The 22,948-nt window shown below is 35.8% G+C and overlaps 2 protein-coding genes across 8 annotated transcripts in view; one reads left to right on the top strand and one right to left on the bottom strand.

Annotated features, from left to right (window-relative positions):
* The window catches only part of ACVR2A (activin A receptor type 2A), a 91,169-nt gene extending 75,637 nt beyond the window's left edge, over positions 1-15,532 (top strand). For all 3 annotated transcript variants that reach the window (XM_061135128.1, XM_061135126.1, XM_061135127.1), the window contains 6 exons: positions 1,105-1,248; positions 2,264-2,409; positions 4,054-4,168; positions 6,590-6,728; positions 10,952-11,082; positions 11,815-15,532. In XM_061135128.1, the coding sequence (XP_060991111.1) occupies positions 1,105-1,248; positions 2,264-2,409; positions 4,054-4,168; positions 6,590-6,728; positions 10,952-11,082; positions 11,815-12,009 (870 nt within the window). In that variant the 3' untranslated portion in view covers positions 12,010-15,532. The remainder of the gene's footprint in view (positions 1-1,104; positions 1,249-2,263; positions 2,410-4,053; positions 4,169-6,589; positions 6,729-10,951; positions 11,083-11,814) is intronic.
* Positions 15,533-15,534: 2 nt separating this feature from the next.
* The window catches only part of ORC4 (origin recognition complex subunit 4), an 86,036-nt gene continuing 78,622 nt past the window's right edge, over positions 15,535-22,948 (bottom strand). For all 5 annotated transcript variants that reach the window (XM_061135131.1, XM_061135130.1, XM_061135129.1 and 2 more), the window contains 4 exons: positions 21,913-22,021; positions 21,114-21,209; positions 20,960-21,027; positions 15,535-18,490 (listed from right to left, as the gene is read on the bottom strand). In XM_061135131.1, the coding sequence (XP_060991114.1) occupies positions 18,302-18,490; positions 20,960-21,027; positions 21,114-21,209; positions 21,913-22,021 (462 nt within the window). In that variant the 3' untranslated portion in view covers positions 15,535-18,301. The remainder of the gene's footprint in view (positions 18,491-20,959; positions 21,028-21,113; positions 21,210-21,912; positions 22,022-22,948) is intronic.

Below are 22,948 nucleotides of genomic sequence, written 5' to 3'. Positions count from 1 at the left end.
ATTCAGTTTCTTTGTCTAATATACCTAGACTTTTGCCCTCTTACCTCTTTGAAAGCCTGTTTCTCAGAGTCTGTGAAGAAGTTTGTTCCTTTTTTTTTTGGTAGCAATGCAGATACTGTTAAGTATAGTTTAGTTCTCAGAGGAAAAGTCTGTTGGGCCAATGAGTGTTATTTCATGTGAGGATGCACTTGGATTAACCTAAGTGTAACAACAACAATAACCATAGCTAACATTTTATTAAATGGTTCTATTGTGTCAGATAGAGGTACTTTGCATATGTAAGTACACATTAATATATATCCATGTATTACCCATACATAAATACAACATACATTACACATATAACAACAGCCCTGTGAGGCAGATACCACAGTCCCTTTTTTACTAATGAGGAAATGGAATGATTATGTAATGTGCCAGAGATTCTTAGATAGTTTGGATCCAGAGGGTTCGTAACCATTATGCCTCCCTCTTTCATTATTCTCCCATTATGAAAAGAAACTAATCCTTTGTAAGTAGACAGAACACGTAAGAGGCATGGATAACTTGCAGGCACAAGTGAGTCTGTGGTGTTTCAAATTATTATATTGCATATTTATACCCCATTGCTTTCTTATTGACTCTGCAGGGTATTCTAAACATTTTGTTAAGAATGTTTGACATACTGTTAGTCTTCGGAAAAAATTTGTTTTCTATTTAGATGAAGTCATTCTCCCTGAATTTCATGTCTCAGATTATTCTTAATATAACATAGGTGACTTCACACCATGATGAAATTACATTGTAGTTACTAACTTGCGTATGGAACATGTTGCCTTTTTTAAGATTCAGAAGTGCAGCATTTCTGATAACTCCTAGATTTACAAATTAGAGACACAGAAAAGTATGTTTGAGGGAAAGAGGCAGGGCAGGCATTTAGCATGGAGCTGTTACCTGTTGTCAGAGTTTTCTTTTATTAAAAAATAGGACAAAAGAAAACCAAAGAATCCTTTAATACCTAGCCTTTAAAAAAGAATTCTTAGAACTCACTTGAGTAATCTCTTAGATATGGTTTGTTTGCCTAAGTGTTCTTTGCATTCTTATTTTTCTTTCTTTTACCTCTAGGATAAGCAGTCATGGCAGAATGAATATGAAGTCTATAGTCTGCCTGGAATGAAGCATGAGAACATACTGCAGTTCATTGGTGCAGAGAAGCGAGGCACCAGTGTCGATGTGGATCTGTGGCTGATCACAGCGTTTCATGAAAAGGTAGAGCTATCCATACGTCCCATTCTAACTCAGTAAAGTCAGGGTTGGCTTACTTTCCTAATGCTGGCTACAAAACCGTCACTCACTTCTCTGGGGACAGGGTGTTACTGGTTAATCTTTATAAATAACCTGTTTTAAAAATAATTTGTATTAATAGAAAAACAAAGATGACAACTTTTTCACCTAACCCTCTACTTATAGAATACCAGTCTTTTGTCCCTGATTTCTTGTGCTGCAGTTACTTCTCTTACAAATAATTATTTTAGTATAGCCAATGGTTAGTAGTTTTCATTTGCCATTTACCATCCACTTTTATTACACAAGCCATTTTTCAACTTGAATTTTGTTTCTTAAAATTCTTTAATCAGTACTGCTTAGTGACAAAAGTAGGGTCAGGAAATTTATCTGATCTTTGATTTGTCACTAATTTGTAGGGTAGTTACCACCAAAACACATTTACTATTTTTCCTCGATTTTTCTACTTTCAGAGTTAGTATGAAAGTATACATTAATGAAGTAGGACATTGGGTTATTTTTGCCAATCAGTTTCATCATTGTCAGAAAAAAGTGGCTCTTTTATTTCTCTGCTTGTTAACCAAAAGGTTGGCAGTGATCTCCAGAGGAAGATCCTTTAGGTTAGTTGTTTATATTTTAATTTTTTGTTCTCCTAGTCTTAGGATATAATATCTCTATAGTCAGTATATTTTAACTTCTAAAATATTTTCTAGAATTTTAGATTTCCAATAATCTTTTTTTTTTCTTTTAAATTTTGTCTTCTAAATGAGAAATTGACTGACTTTGCTTATAGCAAACCTTTAAAGACTAGTGGTATTCCTTTCAAATATTTATTAACGTGAAACTTAAAACCATTCAGAAAGAAGTGGACCTTGGATATTATTCACTGAAAGGAAAGATATGTTGCCTTCCATAACCTCTTAAAAGTAAAAAGGAAAGTCTCCATATACACATGGCTTTTATCAAGAACATAAGTTGTTTTTTTTCCCCCTTTCTTTAGGGTTCACTATCAGACTTTCTTAAGGCTAATGTGGTCTCTTGGAATGAATTGTGTCATATTGCAGAAACCATGGCTAGAGGATTGGCATATTTACATGAGGATATACCTGGCCTAAAAGATGGCCACAAACCCGCCATATCTCACAGGTAGAGCTGAATTTATATTATTTTCCCCAGTAATTCAGTATTTGTTTATTATTTAAACTTTCAAACCATTGGGCAAAATTTTCCCCCTAGTTATTTAATCATGCTGTCGGAGGCATTTGATTTTCATTTGTTTTTCAAATTAGCTTTGAGATTGGCCAGGAAGTCTTTTGGATGATGTATATATATATTAACATCATTATCAAAGGTTAATGATTGACTTATGTTTCAATTTGTCTTATTTCCTAAAACATAGTTAAGAGTGAAAGTGTATTTATCTCAAAGGAGAAATTTGTTTTGCCTCAAAACATGATTTACTTCAAAGATGATTATAAATAGGTATAAGAGGATGTAATTAAGGAGAGATTTTGGAATATATTTTTGGTTGTGTTTTGAATGACCACGTGATCATTACCGAAGCTGAGGTGATGGGAGGCATGATTTGAATAATTGGGTTGACTAAATTTCCTTTTTCAGTGAAGAAATAGTACTTGGACCCAACAACTGTCAGATCCTTAAAGGGAAGACATTAGTTCCCTTTAAACATGGGATTCGGTTCGCCACTATAATTTAACTTCCTTGAACCTGGGATCAGTTTACCATCTTATGTTCAATTTAAAGATGGTTGTTTTAAATTAACTGATGCTTGGAACTAATACATCAGGTGGTGTTTAGGTTGCAGGGAAGCATTACTTTTATTTCAATTCCGATTTTGAAAACCTTAAATGACTTCCACCTCTGAAGTAGCTCCCCTTCATCTTCCTGCATACAGCCTAACTGCCTCTTCCTGGATTTTTGCTTGCCTCACACAGTCCTGTGGGAAATAATCCTTGTGAACCCCCAAAGGTTACTTTAAGTAGGGTACCTAAAAATTGATTGAGTCTAAACTGGATTTTGTAGCATCTGTGGGTGTCTGTGTCCTCTGCCTCACTTTGGTCTCTGGGTCTGCACACATAAATTTAACCATCGCTTATGACACAGATGTGTTTGCCTGGGGTATAGTTATCTCTGGCATGAACTAGTTGAGGCTGGAGTGTAGAGGAGAGCTGATTGCCTTAAAATGGTTACTCTTTTCGGAACACCAGGATCCAGCTGGATGAAAATGTTTTATCTGGTAAACATTCCTAGGGATGCTTTTTGTACAGCCAGGCTGATGAATATAAGAACCATTAAAATAAGGGACTATTTTAAAATGTAAGCCTGTGCCAACACACAAAAGACCCCAATCCTGCTATTATTTGAAAATTTTTTCATTTTGGTTTTTAAACTGAAATTTCAATGCGAGTTTCTAACTATAAACTGAAATATGCTTATCATCTTAACAATTTTTTGATTGGTAGATTGGAGTGACATAGATAACATGAAAGCTGGACAGTACCTTTGGAATGGCAGCTCTTTATAAAATGGCTTTATGGAGAGAATTCCTTCCTATTGTCCCTGTAGTGGATAGGAGTTGGTCACTGTACCCTTGTGCTTCAAGCTATATGGAGACTTTACTTAAGCTTTTTTCCCTCTCCTTTTTCTGTATTTCATACTTTTTTTTATAGCATACATAGTCTTTTTTTCCTAGTCACAGTCAAAAAAATTTAAAAGATAAAATTGTTGTTAACTGAATTTGAATACTCTGTCTATCTTTCTGTTTGCAAGGGACATCAAAAGTAAAAATGTGCTGTTAAAAAACAATCTGACAGCCTGCATTGCTGACTTTGGGTTGGCGTTAAAATTTGAGGCTGGCAAGTCTGCAGGTGATACCCATGGACAGGTAAGGATGATAGCTATAACCTCTTAAGGAAAAATAATCCTGTCCCATATTTTCTTAGATGGTTGATCTGGAATCAGTTGGTCTAAAATTATTGTGGTGGTTATTAAATTGGCATCTAATCAAGAATAGCTGTCTTGAGTAAGTTTTAAATTTGCTAAGGAAGATAATTTCATATGGTAGTTAGATCAAGGAATTCATCTAAAACAATTCAAATGTTACAGAACTCTCTTTTTAAAACTAATCAAAGGAGAATCTATCACAAATTAATAGGCCTCATTCTTTTAGGGAGTTCTTAATATTATTAACTCACTAGTTTTAACTTGGGGTTTCCCTAGTTGGGGCTCAAATGGTAAAGAATCTGCCTGCATCGCAGGAGACCTGGGTTTGATCCCTGGGTTGGAAAGATCCCTGGTTGGAAAGATCGTTGGAGAAGGAAATAGCAACCTACTCCAGTATTCTTGCTTGGGAAACCCATGGACAGAGAAGCCTGATGGGCTACAGTTAATCGAAGTTTACACAAGAGATCTCAGCAATAGGAGCCTGTAAGGAAGGCCAGAGAGGAAAAGAACATCCATATGTTTTATTCTCAGAAACTGAGGCTAGGAAAGGTGTTTTCAAAACAGTTCGACGGAAAGGTGTTATTTCCTTATAAAGCCAAATGATTTTGTTTAATCATTGCTTCATCTTTGAAATTATGCAAATTATTTGATCACCTGATTCTCAGCTTTCTTTTTTCCCAGTGTATGCTGTTGGCCTCCAAGAACACAGCACAACAAATTTTGGCAGTATCGACTAATGATTCAAGAATTTAGTCAACAGTCATAGTTCTAGAAAGTTGATAGCATATGCATTTTGGAAGGAAGGCAATTTTGTGGAGTATTGCTGAGATGGAAGATTGTGCAGGAAGTCTAGGACCAAACTTCTGAGCTGATTATTTTAAGACTTAAGTTTTCCAAAGAATTCAATCCTTTGGTGCCTTATAAACTTAACATACCATCCCTTCCTTTAAAAAAAAAAAAAAAAAAAAAACTTAGGGGATTCATTCATATCTTTTAATGCCCTCATGATTGGGTTACATGACACAGATAAAAATAATAATACATAACAATAATACACAATTACACATATGCATAATAATAAATAATACATCACTGATTCCTTGACTTTAGATTTCATGGGCCAGGAAATTTCAAATGCATGTTACTGCATATTTTATATTTTGCAAAGAATACTGGAAAAAATGATTTTTCTCTTTTTTCATCATCAATTTATAAAAGAGGACATTTTACACTAAAAAAAGATGACATCATCATTTCATAAAAAAAGAAGTACTTTGGATGGCATACATTTATCTTTGGGAGAAAAGTATACTTTTGGGAAAAGCTTGCTTATAGCACAATTAAAAGTTATTTAAAGTAGCCAAAAAGAGAAAGTTACTCTTTAAAGTGTTCTTATTATTAGTAAATGAATTAGGAACTTGAACTTTAGGGTCTTAGTGAGCGATACTTTTTTTTTCAATACCTTTGTTAAATGTGTATTTACTGGTTATTGCCCAATTTCTAGTGTAGATGACAGTAACTTAATGTAGCTTTTGGAAATACTAATATCTGGGCCACTCCCTAGACCTACTAAAATTTAAGTGCATTGTGATCTACCCAGTCACACAGAAATTTTTAAAATAGATGAATTTTGTCAAGCACCAACCAGAGTCAGCTGTACTAGCTTGGTAACCATAGTTAACATTAATAAGAAATGGCAAATTGTTAGGGACTGATATCAGTAAAGAATATAAGACAGAATTCATGAAGAAACAAATAGATTTTGTGCAAATAGAACTTTAGAAAGTTTATCTATCCTTTGTGTGGCTAATTTGTTTTATATTTTGTATTGTTATACTCAAAAAGAGCATTTTTTTTTTAAGGATACATTTCAAACAGTGTACAGTCGAAAAGTAAACAGATTTTTTTCTCTGTTCCATCCTCTCTCCACAAATAATCATTGTTCAGTTTGTGATTACTTCCAGAAGGGGGAAAAAGTCTAAGCGTAAACCGGCATAGTATGCGTTGATATATCTATTAAGTGTATCCCGAAGGGATCTTAGTATATACACTGCTTTGTTCTTTGCTGTTTTCATCCTATAATATTTTTAGAACTCTTTCCATGTCAGTCCTTATAGATCTACCTCATGTTTTTCTAAGAGCTGCATAGTACTTTTATTTGTTTAAGCACACCCTATTCATGGTTGCATCGTTTCCGGGGTCTTGGCTGTTGTGTTACTTGAAATGGAATAAAATTCTGGTGGTCAAAATTTAGTTATCTTACCTGATAGTAGACCACAGTTGGTTTTGATTCTCTTTACAAATGATAAAATGTCAGTTCACAAAGTTAGTAATTGCTATTTGCTTTTAACATCTTTTTCAGGTGGGTACCCGAAGGTATATGGCTCCAGAGGTGTTAGAGGGTGCTATCAACTTCCAAAGGGATGCATTTTTGAGGATAGATATGTATGCCATGGGATTAGTCCTGTGGGAACTGGCTTCTCGCTGTACTGCTGCAGATGGTAAGGGAACGAATATTTTTTAAAAGATATATATGTGTGTGTACCTGCTACACATGTATGAAAAGGGTTGATTACTCTCAAAGGTAATATTATAAAGCACAGCTGTTTTTAAGTATACTCCCAGAAGTGGTAGTGTAAAGAAAATTCAGGAGGCAGGGGATAGGAGGGCAGGAAAGGAAAGGTACTGAAATGTATTGATTCATTACGGTTGCCAGATGCTTTGCTGGGCACTTCACATCAGTTCAGTTCAGTTCAGTCGCTCAGTCGTGTCCGACTCTCTGCAACCTCATGAATCACAGCACGCCAGGCCTCCCTGTCCATCACCAACTCCCGGAGTTTACTCAAACTCATGTCCATTGAGTCGGTGATGCCATCCAGCTATCTCATCCTCTGTCGTCCCCTTCTCCTGCCCTCAATCCCTCCCAGCATCAGGGTCTTTCCCAATGAGTCAGTCAGCTCTTCGCATGAGGTGGCCAAAGTACTGGAGTTTCAGCTTTAGCATCAGTCCTTCCAATGAACACCCAGGACTGATCTCCTTTAGGATGGACTGGTTGGATCTCCTTGCAGTCCATGGGACTCTCAAGAGTCTTCTCCAACACCACAGTTCAAAAGCGTCAATTATTCGGCGCTCAGCTTTCTTCCCAGTCCAACTCTCACAGCCATACATGACCACTGGAAAAACCATAGCCTTGACTAGACAGACCTTTGTTGGCAAAGTAAGGTCTCTGCTTTTTAGTATGCTGTCTAGGTTGGTCATAACTTTCCTTCCAAGGACTAAGCGTCTTTTAATTTCATGGCTGCAGTCACCATCTGCAGTGATTTTGGAGCCCCAAAAAATAAAGTCTGACACTGTTTCCACATCTGTTTCCCATGAAGTGATGGGACCAGATGCCATGATCTTAGTTTTCTGAATGTTGAGCTTTAAGCCAACTTTTTCACTCTCCTCTTTCACTTTCATCAAGAGGCTCTTTAGTTTCTCTTCACTCTCTGCCATAATGGTGGTGTTATCTGCATATCTGAGGTTATTGATATATCTCCTGGCAATCTTGATTCCAGCTTGTGCTTCTTCCAGCCCAGTTTCTCATGATGTACTCTGCATATGAGTTAAATAAGCAGGGTGGCAATATACAGCCTTGGCGTACTCCTTTTCCTGTTTGGAACCAGTCTGTTGTTCCATGTCCAGGTCTAACTGTTGCTTCCTGACCTGCATATAGGTTTCTCAAGAGGCAGTTCAGGTGGTCTGGTATTCCCATCTCTTTCAGAATTTTCCACATACCTTTAGCTTATTTCCTAAAACAACTTTGGAGGTATTAGCTTAGTTTTATATGTGAGGAATTTGACACTCAAATTTTAAGTAGAAATTAAGTAGCTTGTCTATTTTAGCTGTAAATTGGTGAGTGATAGAGCCTAGTTTTAAACTGATCCAGATTCAGGGAGAGGGCTGCTACCTTGGTCAGGTCATGTGGGTCCTAAGATACCTAAGGGTTAAAGTCAGCTCTTGGGTGAGAGTTGCATGTAGATTTGGCCTCCCAGACATTGTCCTGGGAGGCTATTCAGCACTTGTGTGATGGCAGCATGTACCTCAGCAACAGACTGAATTAGCATTCTGTCCTCTCTGGCTGAGCACATTATACTGCAGGTTAGATTCTGCCTCTTTAAAGCTTTGAAAGTCTGATCTACTGTAGACATTACTATAAACATAAGTTACATTCTCTAGCCCATCACCTTGGTTCCAAGGGATTCCTAGTCCTTGTTTTTGAAATCCTTTTCTAAAACAGATTTTCACATTGATTGATTATAAACCTGCATGTTATATTCCTGGTGTGAAGGAATTATAGTGTTGTGGGTACTGTCTTTAGTGCTCCTCAGAAGGTCTCTCTTTTCTCCAATCATGTTACACTTCTTGGGATATGAGAATGTAAGGTAAACTTTTCTGACTGCTAACCGCAAACCAATGTTAGTTTGATGTTGTTTTTTTTTTTTTTTTAATTTTTAAAAGGTGTAACTATCTTAACCTATGTTCTATGAGTATTTTCTGAGTATTGTAATAGTTTCTCAGTGTATGACAGACTACCTCTGTTATATGAAACTTGAATTGGGATAAGGTGCTTTTAAAGGGAATTTAGTGGACAAGTGGTTAGGAATGAACAGCCATTCATTCTTCCAAAATTGGTGTGGGAGTGGATCCAGAACCTAAGAAAGGTTGAAGCAATTTGGATATAATTTTAGCTTAAGTCTATAGGAAGAAGAGTAAACTGGTTTTTTAGTGTGTTTGGGTTAAAGTGGAAGATGAATGCATTATGTGCATTTATGGAGGCAGAAAGAAGCGGGTGAGATGGCAGATGTTACTGGGAAATATATTGCTTAAAATTTGAGTAATATGAACTCTCTGAAGCAAACCAATTGGATATAGTATTATGAGGGATAAACAATGTACAGTTGAGTTGATAAAAATGTATCTTGGACAGTCAATTCTAGAGTAAGGTAAGTATGAATTTTCCATGTAGGTAAATGTTTTTTGAGTTTATGTGCTCAGTTGTATCCAACTCTTTGCAACCTCATGGACTGTAGCCCACCAGGCTCGTCTGTCTGTGGGATTTTCTAGGCAAGAATACTGGAGTGGGTTGCCATTTCCTTCTCCAGGAGATCTTTTCAACTCAAGGATCGAACTCATTTCTACTGTGTCTCCTTCATGGCAGGTGGATTCTTTACCTGCTGAGCCATGGATAAATGTTAATACCTGAGAAGTGTAAGGAAATATTATTGGAGTTTGGAGGAGTGAGGAGTTACTTTGTTTTGTATCAGGGAAGTTTTTATGGAATAAGAGAGGGATAGATGCCTAGATTTCTTAAACACCTTGCAGGTGCTATGGAATACTCAGTTGAAGAGAGGCCTTTCTGATCCAAGTCAGAAATTATAGGGGACAGTGTGAACATTGCTAAAGTAGTGATTTTAAATTTTTTTGATGGTTAATCATTGATGGTTTACGTCAGTGAGTCTCAAATTTCAATGTGCAAACCAAACTCCTGGGAATCTTAAAATTCAGATTTTGACTCAGTAGGTCTGGGGTGGGGCCTAATAATTACATTTCTTACATGTCAATGCTGCTGACCTGTGGACCACATTTAGAGTAGCGAGGGTAATAGACACCTTAGAATGCTAAGTGTCTGGAAGTGCACAAGCAGAGCCTGGCTATTCAGCCCCCAAGTATTCGTGCAGTTAGACAGGGTTGAATTAGATGGCCTCCTTCATCATCCACTGTTAAATTCTATGCAGGAGTGTTTGGTATGTTTTGAGAACTTGCACAGGTTTGTTATCTATATACAGACACATCTGGTCACTGAAGTTGCTCATTAGTGACCAATTTCCATCAAGGGCAGACGGTTCACAGACTCTAGAGTCATTCTGAGGTGGATTCAGCTCTCTTACTTCAGAGCTGTATGCCCTTGTGCAAATTATGGAACTTTTTTTGTGCTTATCATCTGTAAAATAGGGTAGTGCTACCTGCACCTCTGTGAAGATAAAATGGAATATAAAGCTTCTGGTCAGCATAAGTGTTTATTATTAGTTATTAATAACTAACTGAATTTCTGTATTTGAGTAGACCTAAGTAAAAAAAAAATAATAATAATTATATTGTAGAATAAATCTTGCTTTTCTGTGAAGGCACCATTCTGACTTGTTGGGAACCCTGTTTATACAGTACATTTGTGATTTTTAAACTAAATATTTGGCAGCTTTTGTGAGGGCAGAGGTGTGCCTCTGGAGTACATACCTCCTTGTATGATTGTGTAGGGGGCTACGGCATGTCAGAATAAAGATGGCTATAACGGACTGAACCCAGTCTTCAATGAAAGCACTACTGTTTATAGTCTGATCTGAACTGCAGGAGTGGGTACCTTATAGAGATGTTATATCCTTAATATGCACATATCCACGGTTCCCTGTGTCCTTTATACAGAGGTAGGTATTCCTTATGCAGTAGGTAGGAGAACTCCTTATAATCCTTAGCATTGTTACATGCCAAATTACAGACTTTTTGATTTCTTCTAAATTAACATTTGTGGTTGTAACTACAGTTGAGCGTTTGTCTCTCTCCTGTCATTATAGCATATGACAGTTAGGAAAAGGTGGTAAGAATATGTTTTAGAAAACTTGTTCCAGTTAGGAAGGCAAGATGATTTGAATTAAAATGACTTTTCCCCCCTTTTTTTACATTTCAGGACCTGTAGATGAATACATGCTGCCATTTGAGGAAGAAATTGGCCAGCATCCCTCTCTTGAAGACATGCAGGAAGTTGTTGTGCATAAAAAAAAGAGGCCTGTTTTAAGAGATTATTGGCAGAAACATGCTGTAAGTTACAGTTAGCTTTTCACTTTAATTTCCAATAAAAAAAATGCTCATCAGAGGAATGATTTATATTTCTGCACGTCTTCTTTCTGGATATCCTGAGGCAGAGATCTTGGTACAAGATATTCTATACTAGATCCTAGAAACAGTGCGGTTACGGCCACGTCTGTTCACTCGGGAGGGAGACGGACAAGGCAGAGCCGCAGGGGGCACTTGGCTTCGTGCCCTTGTGTCAGTGTGTCCCCTCTTTGGAAGGTTTCCAAGGGAGACAAGTGCATATGACTAGAGACGTGGATAAGCCAAGTAGCGAATCCTTAAGTGTGGCTTCCTAACCTTTTTCCTACTTAATCTGCAAGGTAGAAATGCTGATATTAACTAAGAAAAGAATAAAAATTGGTAAACTTCTCAAAGCCTTAGTTTTGAATTCAGTTCAAAGGTTAGCTTAAATTTAAATTACCTGCTTTGTGGACAGTGATCAGAGATATTTGGAATTAAACATATCACCTGCTGTGATCATCTCCAGTGCTTTAAAAAAAAAATACTGTTTTCTCTCAGTGCTTCTCTCCATGTTACTACATATGAGATGTTCGAAAGTGAATGTTGACAAATATCAAACTCGGCTAATCTTGAGACTTTCTTTAACCCACAAGAATAGCAATTTCTTTATGAGAGTTTTACTCTAGTTCCCAATAGAAAACAAAAATTGCTATGATATTTAAATGTGTTTTTTTTTAGGGAATGGCAATGCTCTGTGAAACGATAGAAGAATGTTGGGATCATGATGCCGAAGCCAGGTTATCAGCTGGATGTGTAGGTGAAAGAATTACTCAGATGCAAAGACTAACAAATATCATTACCACAGAGGACATTGTAACAGTGGTCACGATGGTGACAAATGTTGACTTTCCTCCCAAAGAATCCAGTCTATGATGGTTGCATCATGTGTACACGCTGAGAAACAGGACTCTCAACTGGAGCTGCTAATGAAACTGCTTACAGTTTATTTTCCGTGTGAAATGAGTAGGATGTCTCCTGGACATCTCAGAAAGAAGACCCTCATTTCAAAAGGTGGCTCTGGGAGACTTATGGCATTGCCTGTAGCAGAGACATGAAGGACACGCGACTAAGAGAAAAGTTGTAAACTGTATAAAGAAACTTTTGAAAAAATGTACATGAAGAATGTGGCCCTCTCCAAATCAAGGATCTTTTTGGACCTAGCTAATCACGTGTTTGAAAACTGACATCAGATTTCTTAATGTCTGTCTGAAGACACTAATTCCTTAAATGAACTACTGCTATTTTTTTTTTAAATCAAAAACTTCATTTCAGATTTTAAAAGGGTAACTTGTTTTTATTGCATTTGCTGTTGTGTTTCTATAAATGACTATTGTGATGCCAATAGGACACAGCTTGTGAATGTTTAGTGTGCTGCTGTTCTGTGTACATAAACAAAGTCATCTAAGTGGGGTACAGTGAAGAGGCTTCCAAGCATTACGTTAACCTCCCTCAACAAGGTATACCTCAGTTCCACGGTTGCTAAATTATAAAATTGAAAACACTAACAAAATTTCAATAATAAATTGACCCGTGTTTTGTAACAAGGTATTACAAATTCACTGTGTTATTTAAGAAAAAAAGTAAGCTACGCTTAGTGCCAACAGTAAGTGGCCATTCGTAAAGCAGTGTTTTAGCTTTTCTTGTGCTAGCTTGTGATTTAAGGGAAAAAAAAAAGTGCTGTTTTTTGAAATGAAAAAATGGTGTATTTCCCCCTTTTCTCCCATGTTTAAAAAAAACTTCATCTTATATCCAGTTCCCAAAATATTGCATACTTAGCTACATATTTTTTTAGGTGTGCTGTGCTTGGGGACTATTTGAAAATTTAAAGCATGATTTAAAATTTTTTAAGTGAGCTGTAACACTGGAAAGCTCTTCATTTTTATTCTTTAAAAATAGATTTTTTTTCCTATTTATATATGTAAAATTGTAGTGTATTTCTTTTCACCAGTGTGTGGGACATTCTTGATCACTGTTTTAGAATCACCTCAGGAAGTGTCATTACCCAGAATTCCTCACTCTCTGCTTTGAGACTTGTAACTTTATTACTATATTTCTGCTTGGTGCCATCTTGTCAGAGTAATATTTGATGTCTGTGATATGTCAAGAATTATCCTAGGATAGAGATTTAAACTTTAAGCACAGATTTCAGATGTTACTGCTTTAAAACAAATCAGGGATAACAAGTTAAACTTATAACTTAAAATATGCAATGACATCTAGAGGTAACCAATGTTGATATAGGTAACATAGCCTCCTTCCACAGATTGCTTTTACAACTAACTGATATTAATTTAGGATAGTTCATGCCTTATCCTTGATGAAAAAATGGAACTGATAAGTAGGTGCCAAAGTGCTTTTCAAAACAATATTACATTAGAATATAATTGGATTCCTTCTCAAATTTACAGGCCAAAGCAAAACATTAATTAGGTTACTGACCAACAAATAGTCAGTATTATGCTATGTACTTTTGTCAGGTCATTTTAAAATTCATGTTAATTTTATAAAAGAATTTTTTATGTGTCACTATCAGGAGCTCACTGTGAATGTGTTATCTTCAAATGGCTATTTAACCACACAGTACACTACATTTTACATAAAACGTGCACTTAATCTCTGGGAATAAATTATATTATTTATAAATAATACATAGGTCAACAGACTCTAAGCAGGGAGGGAAAGAAGAGTAACAGCATTGTCGTCTGTGTGCCACACACCATACAGAACTTTGTGTTCTTGGTCGTACCCAAGGCTTTGTTGTATTTCTAAGAATTCCCATTTCAGTGTTGAGTTTACCTTTATTTCAAAAAGTACTTGGCTTCTCAATTTCTTGGTTTTGCTTCTACCTGGAAACTAATCAAGAAGGGAAAATAATGAGAATGTTCATACATGAAAATTGTTCATCTCTTGAAGATTGATTTCTACCTGTTCTGAACATTTAGTCCTGTTTTTAAAAGTTAAAAAAGTCAAATCAAAGGAAAACAAGGAGTATTATGATGAATGTTTGGCTTATGTGAACACTTAAAAAGAGTTACATTTATAAGACCAGGTATTCACAAAATAAAGTTTTCGCTTCATGTTAGAAAACATTTTTAGAAATCCCGGGTATTGTACTTAACTCTAGCTAACCAATTTTACAATAAAACCTGTATCCTTTTGAGAACTACATTGGTAGAAAAATAATTTTTATAAGCAGTAAAATAAGAATGTTCCAGTGACTACCTGTCCTGTACCTAGTCTTGTTAAAACTTTCTTTTGCAGGGCATTTTCACATTTGGTTTACAGTCAGCATAGAGTGGGCAAGTTAATAAAAAGTTTAAGCTTAGGGATACTGAAAAAGATCAAAGAAAGAAAAATGATTTGTTTGGGGGTAAGCAGACCCCAATAATTTTTTCCTCATGTGTATGGTGCTCCTTATGATTCGTCTTGTATTTTGCCTTTATGACACACATCAGAACTGCTGCTCTAACTTACACTCTTGACCTTGCCCAGATCTCCGTGTAAGGAATGCTTTATGATCAACTGCCATAGGACTGATGGACTAACCAGTGTTTGGCTGTATTCGAAGTCTATGCCCTGCACCGCTCTTGTATGTATTTTAGATGCTAGGCAGTTTTTAGCATGTGACGTGTGATTCTTGTTTGAATGTTTATTACAGGTACCTTGTGAATTCCAGAACAGAGACTGTGCCTCACAGTTGTTGGTCCCATGAACTTGCACTGTCCTTCATGGTGATGTTTTGAAAATACAATCAGAAAGAAAAAAGTTTAGAACTTAAAGATGAATCATAAATCATGAAAGTATAAAGAAACTCTTCCCCCGTCCTTACTCTTAGGTAGTGTAACAGCTACATTTAAGTAAAATGCAGGTAGGAGGGGAAAAAAATCCTGGCCAGATGATAGTTTAGTGGAATAAACTGATTAACTGTTTAAAATAGATGCTTTGCCACAGATATTTTCCAGTTTCTCTTTTTTACCTTTTTAAAATATTACTTTTTAGGAACATTTGGTATAATGTGCATAAAATTATTTACTGATTTATGGGCAAAATGATACAAGTAGCATCTTGATTGAACATCATTTACCTCAGATATTCAACCAGCAGTACATTTTTATGCAGTCTCAACCCATATCCTATTTGTTACCTCTCAAAATATTGGTAAACAATTATTTTAGCTTTACTCTGTATTTCTTGTCAGTGTTTTGGGCACAGGTTGTTGTACTACTGTCAAATTGTACTTGCTATTTTTTTTCTGCAAGTATTTAACAAAAAGTCAAAAAAGAAAAAAAAAGTCCCATAAAACCCCACCTTGGGTAAGTGATTGTTAAATATTGTACAAATAAAATGTATGCTATCCCCATTCCATTCCCAAGTTAAATAAAAAAAATAAACATGGTATGATTTGCATATGAAGTTTTTCTTTAGTTACATTCTTAAAGACAGGAACAGCAGCTTTACAATTGATAGTGAGCCTTACACCTTGGAATGTGCAAGAATGGGGACAGATTATGGCATTTCTCTCCTTTGTTGTGTAAGCAGACTGTGTTCCTGTGAAAGTACAGACGTTGGTCCTGCCAATTTTAAGAGAGGCTAAATGGCATTAGTTACCTTGTCTTTTCATACAGACTTTTTCTTAAAAAGTGACTTAAGGAATAGACATCAAAGATATAAATTACACTTCCCAACTACAGTTTACCAACAGAAGGGAAGAATTCTGGTATTTTCCACTTAAGAGGGATCACTAAGGAAGCAAGCTTTCATTTGCATTTTTAGTGTTGCAAATTCTAAACACTAGAATTTTGGTTTATCCCCTGACTTTCCAAGCAAATGGGGGTGGAAGAGCCCCACCTACTCACATTTAATGTTGTTCACACCAATGGATTCTCAGTTTTTTAGGGAAAAGGTGAAGGAAGGGCCAACACTTAGGTTACACTGGTTTGAAAGAAACTGCATTTTCTTCTAAAACCAAATGAAAATGCAAACCATGCTGGAATCTGCAAGGAATCTCTACGGAAAGACCAAAACTGTTTCTTCAGAAAGTTAACAGGACGTAATCAGTACACACAGCACTATGACGTAAGCTTGGAGAAACAGCACACACTTCCTCAGTGTCGTTCACATTTGCCTGTCCACAAAACTGGAAACTTTTCCTTAGGATTCTGTCTTTGGTTGGGCACCTGGAGGGATCACAGGAGGCACAACCCCACTGATGCTGCTGACGTGCCGCCTCAGCTGGTTTTCAGTCTTTTGCTTGTGTGGTTAACAGGCTGCATTCCTTTTCTAGTAAATGAAAATATCTTTAAGCCACATTTGCTTACGTTATTCTTAAAAGATTTTTACTAGGGCTTTTCAGATTTGGTTTTTATTTTATTGATGATAGTTTAAGCAATTTAAAAGATGAAGTTAGTTTTAAAACGTTTAAGTATATTTTAGCTTCTCTGTAAGAAATATGGAAAGGGCAACACAACATTCTTCCTCTGAAAAACTGCTTTTGAAATGTAGGCTTAGGCTTCATTTGTGTGACTGTTGCTAACCTACTTTTTGTAGTTTGTTTTATAGCTCTTTCACTGATGGTGATGGATTTTCTGTAGCTCTTACGTAGCCAGGTAAGTGGATGAGGGCTTTCAAGCCTTTGAGTGGCATCCTCAGTGGATAAAAACTTGCAGTCTTCAAGCCAGTTCTTGAGGTGCTTTTGTGGTCAGTGTTTTAAAGCAAGAGGGTACTCCCCTAAAACAGCTCAGAAAAAATTTTAAGGGACAATTTTAGCTCAAGTGCAAAAAACCCTTGCTTCTTAATAGTGATGTGACCATGGTAAGTATTTTGGCAAAATATCCCCTAAAAATCTGTAGACTATTGCACAGGACCAGGATGCAAGCCTTGGCTTTCATGAAACACAGCTGAAAAGTAAATGACAGTGGTCTGGAAACTAAGAATGCCCATGTATGCAAAGAATAGGCTGCAGGTACTGAAAAGCTACTTTTATGCACAGAAATCTCATATTCCATTCTAAACGCAGTAACTCTTTAAGGAAATAGTTTCTTAGAGTATACTGTTAAAAAGACACACTAAGGAACACATTACTGAGCTTTGATATCAACGAAATGAGTTGAATTCCAGGGTCTGTCAATCCTCTGGACAGGGCCACTACTGTGTTAGTTTTCTTACCTGTAAACAACAGTAACTAATTATCAGGGTCTTGGACAGTTTTAAAAGGACTGCAAACTGTACAAGGATAGGGACTTTGTCTTTTGTAACCCTTCTATGAAAAAAACAGACAAATATTCCTGAATAAATGAAGTCACTAACACTTCACAAATGCTTATTAAATTTCACTTTAAACACATACCAATGTTAACATTAGTTTATGGATTCCTGAATTTATAAGGTACATTCCTTTGGGGGGGGGGGTCTATCTTTTGATACAAACATTTAGTTAACACTGTCATACATTTTCCATTATTTGTGGGAGTGGCTTTATAGGAATTTGCTAAAGGGCTTGTTAGACAAATGCTAGTTCCTAGAACATGCCCAAGAATCGTATTTAAAAACATCCTACAAAAGATTCTTCCGTAGATGGTATGAGTACCATATTTTAAGAAGCCTGGAAGAAAATGTTCGAACTTTTGGGTTTTTTCTTACATGTGAACCATCTTCTAGCCAAACTGATCAGGCCCCTGAACTAAAAGACCTTGGTCTGGGAGAGAATCTTAAATTTTCATGAATACAGAAAAACTGCAGCACCTCCCAATGGACCAAAAGATTAGTCATTACATTTCAACTCTTACCACTGTTTCTTTACTGCTTTGTTTACAGTTTGTGAAAATATCTGGCTGCTGGGTTGAAATGAACTCTTCAAATGTACCACATAAGTACTTTACAAGTGTTAAATAAAAATATGTTTCAATCCCTAAGATAGTCATATTTATTTTTTTGAACAGTTACTTAACAATGTATCACTGAAATTAAAACTTACAATCATGTAACTGCTCATATGATTCAAAGGCAAGGCACAGCCATGATACATGTTTAACAGTCTCCCATAAATACAAAAATACATCTTTATAAATATAAGAAAAGGTAATAACATATCTTGTTAAAGGACAACAGCTTTTAGTTCTTCAGAAGAAGTCTGCCTGAAACTCCATAACTGAAACCATGGTTATAATCATAACCAGCTTAGGGAGGATGTCGCCCACTGCCTAACATCTGTAGGACAGTTGGGGTATTTCTGCAAAGCATTCATAATTTGTGTATTATCCAAAAGTAGTTTCATCAGCTGATACTCCCTCTGTGCGTTTACTGATGTTCTTTCCATGGGCCTTATTAATTCTAATTGTTGTAAGTGTTCAAACGCCTGAAAGATGAAACAAATAGTTTAGGTTGAATAAGGGAAGTAAATAACATTAAGCCAGAAAACAGTTAGGATTTTAGTCAGTTTTAGAACAGAGTACTAGGAAACAAAATGTAATAGATGTCAGTGAAGTTAAAAAACAATTCTCATCAACCTCATAAAAACTTCACACATCACATGAGGCAGTGTCAGTATAGAGCTGCCTGTCCCTACATCACTGTCAACAGGACAAACAACTGCACAATCTTATTTTGTTCCTCACCTCATTCTGTCATCTCTTCCTAGTATTTAAGTTAACAGAGCTCCTGGTTCTCTATAAGAACCTAAAGTCTGATAAGACCACTACTTTTTGACTACGTTAAAATGGCCCAGGTTACTCAAATCTGCCTTTACATTTTGTTTGTTTTGTTAGACTTTGCTGTGTAAAAGTTTAATATAGCTGTAAAAACAGAGGGCGGCAGGGAAGACCTCTAGCAGCACTAGCTGATCCTATATGAAAATGATTCAGCAGTGGTGGAGGTATGGAGGAGAGAGAGGACAGGCCCCTTCTTCCCTAAGAAGTCTGACAGAGACCACTACGACCTGTCAGAAAGTCCCTTTCTTCCAGCTTCCCCACCTTAATAGGGCTCTTTATTGTCCACTTCCTCTTAGCCCTTCATGTACCATGTCTTTTCTAACCATGATCGTTGTTTTAGGTACTTTATTAGGATATGAAGAAAAAAAACATTAAATTAGGACCAATCAACTATTAAATACTGATACACTGAAACAGATTACTGACCTTACTATTCTTAAGCCTCACTGTGAAAAATACTACTGGAATACATTCTTTATAAACTAGAAAAACTCTTCTGATGAAAAGAAAAATAGTTCGGACAATTTCTGAAAATGAGAAAATACTAGAGGCTCTAGGTATTGGCTGAATAAAATTGAGACTTCAAATATTTCTAGGTAGCAAATACTTTCTTAATCAAAATGCAGAAATGACCAGCCTCAAGCTACTAGTAAAAATTTAAGTACTCAGCTAACCTTTTTCACTAATACATTCCCATAAACTATGACTATCATTAGGACGGGAGGAGAAAACCAACCTCCAGTCTGTTAAGTATTTTTTCCTTTTGTTTTGAAGAAAATGGCAATGCCCTGATCTCATTTTTTTTTTTTTTGGTTGCCCTAAAAAATAAATTTCTGACTTCTAATCCCTTATAAAGGATACTAAAAAACTTATGGGTGCACTGCTTAAAAAAATTCATAAAAGGTGTTTCTTCCCATAAAGTCCTCTAGAGTTGTGCTATTCAATATGTAACCTCAATGGGCTCTTGAGGATCTGAAATGTGGAACTCTATTTTTATAAAGTTTAATTTAAAAACTAACAAAATTTTAAGTATGTTTGAAACAATTTCAGAATGTAAATTTACTTCTTTGGCTAAATAAGGGTATAAACAAATAATTCAAAGAGTCTAAAGAGCAATTATTTCCAATGACTAATCAGTGAATCAAAATGTGCTTTAAGTGTAAACAGAATTTCAAAGACAACACAAAAAAAATAAAAAACTTAATTAATACCTTTCTATATTGACTATAGATCTAAACATTTTGGTACATTAAATAAAACTTACTGTCCAAGTTAATCTCACCTTTCACCTTTTTTTGTTGTTGTTGCTACTAGAATATCTAAAATTAATTATGTAAGTTTCTGGTGGACAATGGTATACTAGAATAAATTTCCTCAAGTTTTGAAATTCATGCCTTACCCAAGCCCTAACAAAACTGTCTCTATCTACCCTCACTAACCAATGAGATTGTTTTTTATTTTCTTAATGACTCATTCCTTTTACTGCTGAGATTTCATAAAGCCAACCTTAAGGGTACAAAATGATAGGGCTCTATCTGTGTCTTGTGAAAGTCGCTCAGTTGTGTCCAACTCTTTGCAACCCCATGGACTATCCAGTCCATGGAATTCTCCAGGTCAGAATACTGGAGTGGGTAGCCGTTTCCTTCTCCAGGGGAATCTTCTGAACCCAGACTGAACCCAGGTCTCCTGCACTGCAGGCGGTTTCTTTACCAGCAAGGGAAACCCAAGAACACTGGAGTGGGTAGCTTATCCCTTCTCTAGCGGATCTTCCCAACCCAGGATCTCCTGCATTGCAGGTGGATTCTTTACCAACTGAGCTATCAGAGAAGCTCGTCTATGTCTTAGGCAGAATTCAATGAGTAGTTCCTTTCCAGGATGCAATTGCTAGGAATAGACAGGAGAGGGCAGTATATCCCCACAAACTGAAACAGAACAGCATTCTTCAGAATTATTCAAACATTTCATTTTTAGACTTTTTTTTTTTGGGGGGGGGGTTTGTTTTGAATAAAATTCCTATGATAATACCTAATGTTTCAAAATTAATAAAAGTGCAGCTATGATATATACAATCAAAGTAGACAACAATAAGCCTATCCACAGAAAAATTAAAATCTTACCTTCATGACAACAGGTTTCTCAAAATTATAAACAGAATGGGCCTTTCTTTGAACAAACTTCTGAAATTCTGGACAGAAAGCAATGACATTGTTAGTACCTTCAAATAAGCAGTGGAGTATAGTCAGAAAGAAACTACCAAATGAGTCATCTCACCATTATAAACCATTTGAAAATTAAAGGGCTCCTCTTCATAGATGTCATTTAAATGTTTCATTGCTATGATAAGACAGATTTCCAAGACTGACAGACCTATAGTAAAAGGGGAACAAACTATGAGGTATAGTTTTATGTACTGATTGAAATAAATCCTCCAAATAGGAGGATAACGTGAAAGGTTTGAAGGGTTTGGCTTTGAGGGGTTAGGGAGAGGCCAACACAGCACGCCTCGGTTCAAATGTGTATCAGTCACTATAATCTGAATAATCTTAAACAAGTTATTCAACCTCCCTGAGCTTAGTTTTCATTTTTGTAAAATAAAGATCTTTCCAAACTTCCAGAGATTGTTATAAGGATTAGAGACAATACTATCAAGCATTTACCATATGGCCTACAGCAAACATGACAAGAGCTGCAATTATTATATAACTTTCAATCACATAAGGCCCTCGATTATTCATAATCTCTACCCCCTGGAAATTACATCTAATTTCTTTTTCCTGGAGAGGAGAAAGTTCACTAGATTCTCAAAAGGGATAGTCAACACCAAATGGCTAAAAGCCAATGCTCTTCAGTAACACTTGGTACATTGAGAATTGTATTTCCAATGCAGCAAGGCAGGTGGTGCATCAAGTTTCTTTCACTTTAAATGGGAGAAGTGAGTTAAAGGATGTATAGATATAAAAATATTCTGCATATAAAAACACTATACCAATGTTAATTGTAATTTCAAAACGTATACTATTATATAAGCTCACACTTATTTTAAAAACCACCAATCACGCAGGTTTCTCACCATGCACAATATTTCCTTTCGAGTCCATGCTGCACAACTGGTTTGCCTCCATCAGATCTGCTGCAGTTATAAATGGGTGTGACGGTGTTACACGATTTAAAGCAAGCATCTAGGGAAATGCAGATCAGAAAAAGAATTGCATATTTACATGTGCATTTTGGGGGATTTTATTGAACAAGACAATTTAGAGTTATGAAAAAATAAATATTAATACTTGGGAAAGTTACTCTCAAATTTAGCTTTATTTAAATACAATATTTCAATTCATAAGCCACATAACTGTATAAATGCAAATAAAACGTTAAAAACTTCTTGCTGCTCTCTCGACCTCTTCCTACTTGCATATCTTATTTTGATTACAACTCCTCAAAAGAAAAAAAAAAATTTTTAAAGGAGTGAGGAGACCAAAAATAAGAACACTATTCAAAGCTCCAGAACAAAAAGGCACAATTATGATTTCTATAAACTTTCTCACCACCCAATCAACCAATCCAGATTAGTCTTATGTGACAGACAGAACTCAGCTACTTTGATGTTCAATTGTATTAAAAAGAAAAAAACAAAAATAAAATTATACCCAGAAACAACTCTCCTGGAAAGCAGGGAGCAAGTTGCTTTCATGTAGCAAGTTATCTGCTCAACAACAAAACTTCTGCATTTGAAGGTTTCTTTATTTGTAATTTTGATAACATCTAAATTTTTTTTAAAAAGTTTATTTTTCACTGAAATATAACTGACTCTGCATTTAGTTCATATAGATAAAATCAGCAGATAAAAATGCATGATATCTGATTAAATTTGAATTCCACATAAACAATGAATAATTCCTTAGTCTAAGTATTATATATGTAATGTAATAGTTGGAACATTTACATTAGAAACTCCCTCCCTTTTTTAAAAAATTATTTTATCTAGGTATAGTTGATATACAATGTTGGGTTAATATCTACTATACAGCAAACTAATTCAGTTATACATACATGTTATTTTTCATATTCTTTTCGATTATGGTTTATCACAGGATATTGACTATAGT

Source organism: Dama dama, chromosome 33 (assembly GCF_033118175.1).
Source record: "Dama dama isolate Ldn47 chromosome 33, ASM3311817v1, whole genome shotgun sequence".
In the NCBI taxonomy this organism is placed as follows: domain Eukaryota; kingdom Metazoa; phylum Chordata; class Mammalia; order Artiodactyla; family Cervidae; genus Dama; species Dama dama.
Note: the sequence above shows the minus strand (reverse complement) of the source record. Positions and strands in the feature narration are given on the sequence as shown.